The 9915-nt window shown below is 32.0% G+C and overlaps 1 protein-coding gene across 3 annotated transcripts; it reads right to left on the bottom strand.

Annotated features, from left to right (window-relative positions):
* On the bottom strand, positions 1620–5662 carry LOC109331635 (protein SUPPRESSOR OF FRI 4-like). 3 transcript variants are annotated; one of them, XR_002105819.1, is made up of 7 exons: positions 5298–5661; positions 4184–4284; positions 3735–3861; positions 3165–3580; positions 2836–2990; positions 2157–2745; positions 1620–2038 (listed from the first exon to the last, which is right to left on the bottom strand). XR_002105819.1 is itself a non-coding variant. In XM_019566264.1 (7 exons), the coding sequence occupies exons 1-7, from the start codon at positions 5489–5491 to the stop codon at positions 1967–1969; spliced, it is 1119 nt and encodes a 372-aa protein (XP_019421809.1). In that variant the 5' UTR covers positions 5492–5662; the 3' UTR covers positions 1620–1966. The 3 variants fall into 3 exon arrangements, 1 of the variants encoding a protein (XP_019421809.1); XR_002105818.1 differs by having other exon boundaries at positions 1620–2350; positions 2400–2745; XM_019566264.1 differs by having other exon boundaries at positions 2692–2745; positions 5298–5662.

The raw sequence follows: 9915 nt of genomic DNA, 5'->3' as shown, positions 1-9915 counted from the left end.
AACCAACACCATCAACATCTAATCATTTATATGTGTTTGATTTTACACAAAATTGGTCTTAAAGTTGGAGGTTGCTTTAGGCAGTCGCGATTCAACTTGAAACTAGTGAACCTATATTTAAAAATAAATCAGAAAAATAAAATAAAAAATGAATTTTTAGATTACTAACTATACTCATGATTTATGCATTAAAAAATACCATGTCATGTGACCTTATATTGTGAGCATCAAAGTTCTTTCAGACCAGGACAGACATGTTATAAAGCACAGCTATGATTATTCAGGCAAAGCCTAATCTTTTTTATTCTAGTGTGGGACACTAGATAGATTAGATAGTGGACATATAACATAAAATCTACCTAGTATGGTAGAAGTTGGGGTGTAACGATCTGATAGGTTAGTTATTTTTGAAAGATTAGAAACCAGATTGAAAAAGGTAGATGTTTTGATTTATTAATGCATTTTGGTTAACTTGATAAAGAAAACCAGTCTTGAATTCAAATTTCATGTTAAGATGTCGTCATCACGAGCTTAGGAAGATGGAGAATGAACTTTGCATTTTTTGCAATCAAACGTTTATTATTAGCACTCTGTTCGTATTGAAATGATACCCACCCATTAATCAACTTGTCTGACTAAAAATCGGATCAACCAAACAAGTCACAAATCTAATACAAGTATTGGACCAAATGTGTTGGAATGAAGATATGTTATCTGGTCCATGTCCTAAAACAAAGTTATATTATTTGATATATTTATTTGATAGGGGTAGAAAGAGACAGGGTTATTAAACCCATTTACACTAATCAGCGATTGACCAGGTAGACATGCTTGAAAAATACCATATGTTTTGCAAAATTTTAATTAGAATTTGAACCTAGTGCATGTTAAACATCCTACCATAGTGCTTTTTTTTTGGAAATACATCTACTGTCTTATAAGAGATTTCACTTGAGCTATTCTCGTTTTCGCGATAAAAGCTTATTAAAACATTCCCCTTGAGGAGGGAAAACTCCTTAATCATTTATCTGGGTATGAGAACTCCTCCCTTCTAGTAGAAATTCTCCCAAGAACGGATTTTAATGTGCCAATAATATGTCATTAGTTGAAAAAATATATTTAAGTTAAAAATTAATAATTAATTATTTTTTGATCAATTACAATTGATAACACATACAATGACACAACTTATAGAATAGCAGATGTGTACCACTTTTGAATTGTTATTCTAAAAAAGAATTATTATAAATTGGTTGTCTCTTCAAATGTACAATTGAAAAATAGTGCTTTTAGAGGACTATCCAATGTTTTCAACAAAGGTACAATCCAGTAACTACTGCATCACGTTGCTGTCATCAATATCCCAATGCCAACGAGAAACCACTTGGAAACTATGCAGCTTTTATTAGTAACGAATCTTTTTTAGTAGAAATATTTTTTAGTCTTGTCATGTTTTTTTTGTATAACTAAAGTACCCCTTCACCTTATGATAAGTAAATAATGTGTGACTGTGTATCAATCACATGAATGTTTCATTTTATATTGGCATGTCTATTTTCTTCCCTTTATGACTGTACCCTTCATATAAAAACAACAAGTTAACAAATAACAAAAGCATATAATCAAGAACCAAGAAATGTTATTGTTTTTCCACTAAAACAAAAGATATGCAGGTTACAACAAATGATACTGATATATCATGCCCTAAAGGTAGGAAAAAAGAGAAATAAACAAAGTTCTGCAACTTCCTAAGAATAATAATATCAAATTCAATTCCAACCTCCTTTCTAGTTCAAATAAGTATATGACGGTTGAGCACATTACCCATTTGCCTCACTTTCAAAAATCACACCAAAAACAAGGTTACTAGCAAGACAACTAAAGAAGCTTGTAAAAAAAGTCCCCTTTAAATCCAATGGATCAATGAAGAAATTTGACAACAAGCCTATATGGGTGAAGTTTTTATCTAAAATGCCATACGACCTGCGAGCCTGCTTTCAAGTATCCTCTTATCTATGGCTGCATCAATGGAGCTCATCTGAAAGATAAACAAGATAATAATGATAAGCTATCAATCTCGTAGACCACAAATTACAAATAAATATTTTAGAGCCTGGTCCTATGCACGAGATCCAAACTCTGCGAAAGAAGCTGACCTGGGCCAAGTCTGAATTCACTTGTTCCATAAAATAAATTGTAATGATGCTACAAATTGGCAAAAATCTGTCGGGTAATAAGATCATGTTCCACCCCAACCCCAAACTTTAGAACCATAGGGAAAAGGAATAACATTGGCATAACCAAACCCAACAAAAATCATATATACATACTCATTTATGGCCTACAAATGCTGGGAGGAAGGATCACGAAGTTGGTTGTTTGCAGCAAGCTTCACAAACTAGGTAATGGTTACAGTTAACTATCAATAGAAATTAGTACAATACCTACTTGATTGTTTTGATGCTCACAAAATTTGAAGGCATAGCTTGCAGTCAGGAGGATAAAAAGGATCATATTTTTTGCCATTCAGTTTCATTTTGAAAAATTATTAGAAACAAATTTACACAGGATGTACCTCATTAAATAGCAAACAATGCATGAACAACTGAATCTGAAAAAAGGAAGCATAAAGCCTACTCATCTGGTTAGATGTGAAGCAACTCCATACATTACAGAGGTAGTATGACTTACCTGGCTACTTTCATCATGCACCTGATATTTTGGCAAAGACATTCTTCTTTCCTCCTACAGTAACCAAGCATCATAACATTACCAACCAAGAAACAATAGAAGTGAAATGGAACATACTATATTTTTCTCAATAATATAACTCACCATGGACATCGCCTCATCATCCCAAACTAAGTAGACTTCATTAGTCGCAGGCTGGGAAACAGGAGCTTTGTTTGCAATTACTGGAGGAGGCCCAATTGAAGGACCACCAGTATTTGGACCAGAAGCATAAGAGTGGGAGTTACTTGCTGCCTCACCTATCAGAAACCGAAGTGAGAAGGCAGTGAAAATCAGAAGAATCATCTAAAGATCAACCAGAAGATAGAAACACTAAATTTTTCAGTTAAAAGCATTTTCAAATTTATCAAACACTCCTGTAATTGTCTCATAAAACCAGTCATAATCGCTCAAGGGGAAAATAAAAAAATTACCTGGAACCCCTATAGCCTGGTAGTTATTTGTCAGAGAAGAGATGGCACTCAAATGTGCATCAACAAGGACATTCATAGACAGTGCAGGTGTTATCGAGGGAACACTTGAAGCTACAGGGGCAACAGAAAATGATGAACCTTGAGTTGTATTGTTATTACCAACAACTGGAAACAAAGGTTGTACAACTGGGACAGAAGTTGTAGATGTAGGCAATCCAGGAGGAGTAATCTGAGTTTGGAGTGCGGGAGGAACAGTTGTTGGTAATGGTGGCCTCACATTCTGCACAGGAAATAATGGCTGCTGTGGATATGGGGCACGAGGAAGAATAGAAACAGATGGAGGTTGTGGATACCATGAGTGAGGTCGAGGTGGAACTGCCCAACCATTCGGAGGAACAGGTACAGCTGGATTATAACTACACAAAGGAAAGTACATGAGCATATGTTGTGCCACACCGCCACTCATAAAATTTAAGAAAAAAGTAACAACTTACCAATTTCACAACATGGAAAACAGAAAATGAATACAAATGCAAGAATTAAAATTGACAATTTTTTTAAAAAACATACATTGGTGGCACTGTGCCAAAAGGTGGTTGAGGAGGATAACCTGTACCCAAAGGAGGTGGCATCATTCCACGTACAAGTGGAGTTGATGGGATATCCACCTTGGCTGCCTTTGATGGAACCTCGTCATCTGCATTGAATACAAGATTGTGAGAGAAACTCAACCTTTTCAACATCACTACCAATCTTTTTTTAATGATTTTATCTTAAGTCATGCAAAAACACTGCCAATATAATAGAAGGATGTCAAAAACAAGAGTCACCTTACATTTCAGATGTGATTGAACAGAAGAAAATATATATTTTATAAAGGGTGAATTCAATGAGATGGGAAAATAGCAAAACAGGATGATTCAGGATTTATGCATTTAACAAGTTGTATCAAATATTAACTGTCCATAAAAGAATATGTTTCTTATCCTCAAGACAGTAGCCATCTGACAAAATATTACCATCCTCTCCATAATGAGAAGCCAAGACATCTGGTGGAATCCCTTGCATTCCATATATTTCAATATCTGTGGATTCTCTACCAGGTTTTGCATTGGGCACCCTGACAAAAAATATAATAAACAAAATATCAACAACAATAGACAGAAAGGCAATAACTTGCAGAAATGTCACAATCACCAGACTCATACAAACATTAGTTCATTTGTGCATCAAGTTGTAAAATATGCATTGAAAATAACCAACAACCAAGACATTCATAAACTTCTTGCATACCAGTATATGTTAATTTAAAAAAAAAACATGAGAACAAATCCTAGACACATTGAATAAAGCATCAATTTGGTCCTTGAAATTGAAATCACCTCTCAATTTTGTTCTCAACATTACAAAACAAAACAAATTTACCCCTGACTTCGGCGACCACACGCAATTTAGTCCCCAGCATTAGGGTGGGTCAGTTAAATATATGTGGCAAAGCCCTGACTGAAACAACCTTTTAGCCTTTAAAAAATCCAAAGCAAAACATTGCCACTTTGGAATGAACAAATTAACTAAATGGACAAATTTCAGACACTGTTGCTACTTGTCAGAGATGGAGACTAAATTCAGCGGGAATCCCGCACAATGAGCTATTAGCTCAGTGGTAGAGCGCGCCCCTGATAATTGCGTCGTTGTGCCTGGACTGTGAGGGCTCTCAGCCACATGGATAGGTCAATGTGCTCATCGGCGCGAAAATTTGTTTTTGCAAAAAGTCATGGACCAAGTTGAAGATTTACTCTTGAGTCTAGACAGAAACATCAACCTTTTTCTGTTCTCCCCAAAACGATTTGGAAACTTGCACACATTAACTACCTAAGTGACCTAACCAACCAATCAAATATGATAATATAAAAAACAATAAGATGAGTACAACTAGTGGAAACAATCATAAACATTTTTTTGCCCAAATGAATTGTAATAAGCTACACAATAACTAACAATAACAATAACAATAACAATAACCACAAAATTGAATATAATAAACTCTAAATTATCCATCATACCCAATAATGAAGACCACCCAAAAATATATACCAAATCAAATGAAAGAGAATTAGGGTTTGGTTATCATACTTGGTGACAGATTCCTTGTGAACCTGGAGAACATGGATGGCCATGCCGCCAGCTGTGGAAAGCTTCTTGTGGCAGGCATGGCACTTGAAGTGCTTCGCTTTCTGATGCTGAACCAATATCTTCTCATCATCGAATTCGCGATCGCAGTAATAACACCATACCTTCGAAGAAACCCTCTTTTTCTTCTTACCCATTTCGATTCAGATCGATTGCGAATTGGGTTTGAAACGAAGTTTGGAGCTTGAGGGTTTCTCCGATACTTTGCACCCTACTGCAATTAATATGAAGAAGAGAGAGAAGGAGCTAGGGTTCAATTGGGATCTTTTTTTGTGAAGTTGAAATTAGAAAAGATCCAAATCAAATTGAACAAAAGAAGTAAATTATTACAATTATATTTATTGCTTAGTTTATTTCACATATGAAATATTATATGTCTATTATCTATACTTATCTATACTAGTATGCGACAGACACTTCGTGTCTGCTGGTCACGTTTTCGTGTTTGTCGAGTGTCTGTTGGTCACGTTCTTATTTTAAAGTACTAAGTAATTAATTTTTATACATTTCATTTTGTAGAATTAAAATGTTTTTTTGTATTATATTTACTTTATATTATATTTTTTTGTCATTATTAGAAAATATGCAACCTATAATTAATATACTTGATGTCATTATATAGGATTATATTTTTTTTAAAATTAAAAAATTGAAGGACAAAATAAGAATATATAAATTATATCATGGTGGTGGTTACACCATATTTTGGCTTTATATATAGTATAGATAAGTGTTTGTTGATAAATATTGTGTAATACTATGTATTTAATTTGTATAAATTTTATTTTTTAGAATTAGAATGTATTTGTTGTGTTTGGTGTACTTTATATTTTTTGTATTTATGATAATGTTCAATTTAAGGTGAGATATGTGGTTAATTAATGTGTTGGTGATGGTTACTAAGAATTATATGGTTTTTTTTTGTAAAACTTAAATAATATTAAGAGTAAAACACGAAGTGAAAATTACACCATGATAGAAGTTACACCATATTTTACATTTATATATAGTAAGTATATAAGTATACACAAATATACAAATGAGAGGGCTCCACATAGAGATGGCAAAACGGGCATTGCTTGCAGGCGTGCTCGTATAGCCTGCATTTTTGTGTAGGCAGGACATAAATTTTTTGTCCATTTGCCCGTTTCGCCCGGCCCGTTTTGCTTGCCAAGTTTGCGGACATTTCCGTTGGGCATGCGGGCGGCCCATAAACATAATTTAAGGAAAAAAGTATGAAAATTTTAGATTAGTTATGATGTAATGTGATTTTTAATTCTTAAAAATATTGTAATCTAATGTAATTTGTTAAACTTCATATAAAATATCAAAAAAATTGTTAATTTTTTATATTCAACTACTTTATTTAATTTAATTTCATTTATTATATAAATTTTTATTTATTTTTAATTATTCAACAATGCCCGCGGGCCGCCCGCAAGCCCGTTAACCCGTTTTAAAATGGGCAGGGCATTGAATTTTGTCCATTAATCAAAGCGGGCATGCCCGCACCTGCTTAAATTTTTGCGGGCATTTGTGGGCGGGCTAAACGGGCCAGGCGGCCCATTTTGCCATCTCTAGCTCCACATATGCCAACAGTAAGTGAAAAACTAACTTTATATGTTAATTATTTTAAGAAAATCTAATCCTTTAAATTAGTTAATAAATCTAAATTATTCAATTTTTCTAGAATAAATGGCTAAAATATGGAATAGACTTTTTATGACAGAACTAGAATAAGTGGTTCTCTTCTCTGTAGAAATTGGTTGGCAAGTGAAATGGTAAAAAAATTGACACTCTAAAAATTTGACATATATTATATAGAGTAAATTATCCTAACACCTTTTAATTTTTAGTGAAATTATACAAATCATCCATAACTTCTTTACACCTACACAAACCTCCTAATTTTTATATTTTTATTGCATTGACTACCTTGCACGAAAAATAAGTGTAATCTTTTACACAAAAATGTGATAAATGCAATTTAGTTAAACAAACATGGTATATTGTGAAGACAAATTCAAATAATATATGAGTCAATACTTCTTTATTATTTTTGGTTCGTTACGATATAGTATAAGAGCAATTTAAAACAATATCTCTTTAGAATTGTTGATGCATTTTGTAACCAAAAATAATAAAGAAGTATTGACTCATATATTATTTGAATTTGTCTTCACAATATACCATGTTTTGTTTAACTTAATTGCATTTATCACATTTTTTGTTTAAAAGATTACACTTATTTCTTATGCAGAGTGATAAATGTAATGAAAATATAAAAAATAGGGGGTTTGTGTAGGTGTAAAAAAAATGAGGAATTATTTGTACAATTTTACTAAAACGTATTTACTCTATTATATATTGTATCCTTTTGATAAGTTTTGTAGTAAGACAAATGGAGTTTCAGTGATTAACGTTTTGGTAAAAGTAAATTATAATAAGTTAGATCATATGTACATAAATGCTGATATATAATTACCTTATACATAATTATTCTTTTATATAATATAAATATGTAGCTAATATTCAATCCACATATTAATAATAAAAATATGTATTCAACTAAATTAATTTTATTTATAATTAACATGTATTTTATTAGTTGAATTAATTTCATTCTCATATTTTTCTTATTTCTTCCAATCTTCAATTTCTTATATTCTCATATTTCTTTCTCAAATCTCATCAAATTAGACTCAAACATTCTTAAACCATCGCATGACTAAGATTTTTCTTACATTTTTTTTATATTCAGTCACTTATTTTACATTTTGTCATGATTTACCATTTTGTTTATATTTCTCATAATTTCTCCATGTTAATTTTTTTCACATGTTAAATTTTTACAAATGAAGAACTTGCGCTTCAGACTTTTCAATAAATTTCCCTTGAGTCACTCATTTTTTGTTTTGTCACAAATTAACATTTTTCAACTTTTTTTACAACTTCTTCATGTATTAACATTTTTCAACTTTCCTTACAACTTCTTCATGTATAATTTTTCAGAGCTGACTTTTTCATTCATCACAAAGTCCTCCATTATTATTGACTAGCGTGTTGACAAGACTCTCGTGTCTGTCAACCTGTTTTTTTTATTGTTTCAAATGTAATTGTTTACTTAAGTAATTGAACCACTTGCAGTTAGTTTTATAGATGAAGTGTATAAGTAATTATTTAAATAAACTTATCATGAAATGAAATGTTTGTCAACTAGATTCTTATTTTTTAGTAAATATTATAGAGCGTTGTTATTCAATATTGAAGTCGTGAGAACACACTTAAGAGATAAATATCGTTACAAAATATTTTTTGTTCGGTAAGTAAAGAAAAAAATGTTGTGGTTACAAAATTAAGAAGGAAGATGTAACACCGCGAATTTTACGATTTTGAGTTATAAGATTTTATTAATTATATTTTCGAAAATGAATTGCTGGGAATTTTCGGTAAAGAATTAGACGAAACTCTAGTTGAGTTTTAGTCTCGTAATTCTATTTCCAATTTGGTGGTAAATTTTCATGATTTTCGGAGACAGTCGGTTTTGGACCGCTGTCGGGGCCAAATCTCACTCGAATTCGGCCCAATAACGTGTTTTTGAGTTACGTAGCTCATAATCGAATTCCGATTGCGCCATTGGATTCGAAATATTATTTCAAGTCAAGATAGACATCAAGTTTATCCAGAACACATTTCTAATTATTTTTCACTCCGAATTCCATGTTTCGAATTTCTAATCGTAAACCGAAATCGGGAGATTTTTATTATCCGACCGGGTATTAGCCGAAAATACTCGGGAATGGTTTTAATCGCGCACGTTTTGCCGAATTCGTCACGTTGCATGAGTCACTTCACAAAATCTACATACTAAATCTTATAGATTTCACTCATTAATGCCTTGATTTACTACCACCAAAATCCCCTAAATCACTCAACAAATTCTCTCACTCCACCATCATTAGACACATCACCTATACTAGTCTAACTCTACTTACCTTGCATTAAATATTATGATTTGATGAGGGTGAGACTCTCCTATAAATACCCCACCCCATTCTCTCATTTCTACACTAAATTTCCTATACAAAAGGTAGTCTTTTATGTTTCTTCTTCATCTTCTTCTCATACTTCGTAGAAATTTATGAGTTTTTATTATGTTGTTAATAAAGTAGAGTTTATATTTGTTTTTTTTAAGTATTTTATGAAGGCATAACTAAATGAGATGATAATAAAATCATGTGAACCTTTATGTAGTTTTTGACCTTTGTAAATCTTGAAATTTCTTCCTTGTTCTTAGATGGAAAAACTATATCTTTGGACAAGGTTAGATGAGTTATTTGTTGGGAAATATTAGAAATTATTGTTAGTATTTGAATATGTTTAAAGGTGATGATTTTAACATCAAAGGAACCTTTAATGTGTTTAGGAAAAAGTTTGTATTTTATTCTTGAAAGTTTATGATAAGTTGTTGTTAAAAATGTTTTATTTTTAGAAAGTATTATGTTTAAAAATGGTTTAGCATATTTTACTCTTTGATTTCCAAGTTAAAATAATGATTTGG

The sequence above is a fragment of the Lupinus angustifolius genome, chromosome LG17 (assembly GCF_001865875.1).
Source record: "Lupinus angustifolius cultivar Tanjil chromosome LG17, LupAngTanjil_v1.0, whole genome shotgun sequence".
Lineage (NCBI taxonomy): Eukaryota > Viridiplantae > Streptophyta > Magnoliopsida > Fabales > Fabaceae > Lupinus > Lupinus angustifolius.
This window is presented reverse-complemented; position numbering and strand designations above follow the sequence as displayed.

Coding starts and splice junctions, on each gene's coding strand:
- LOC109331635 (XM_019566264.1), bottom strand. CDS start 5,491: ATGGGTAAGAAGAAAAAGAGGGTTTCTTCGAAGGTATGGTGTTATTAC. Junction 4,285..5,297: donor CACAAGGAATCTGTCACCAA/GTATGATAACCA, acceptor ATTTTTTGTCAG/GGTGCCCAATGCAAAACCTG. Junction 2,991..3,164: donor CCAGGCTATAGGGGTTCCAG/GTAATTTTTTTA, acceptor GGTTTCTGATAG/GTGAGGCAGCAAGTAACTCC.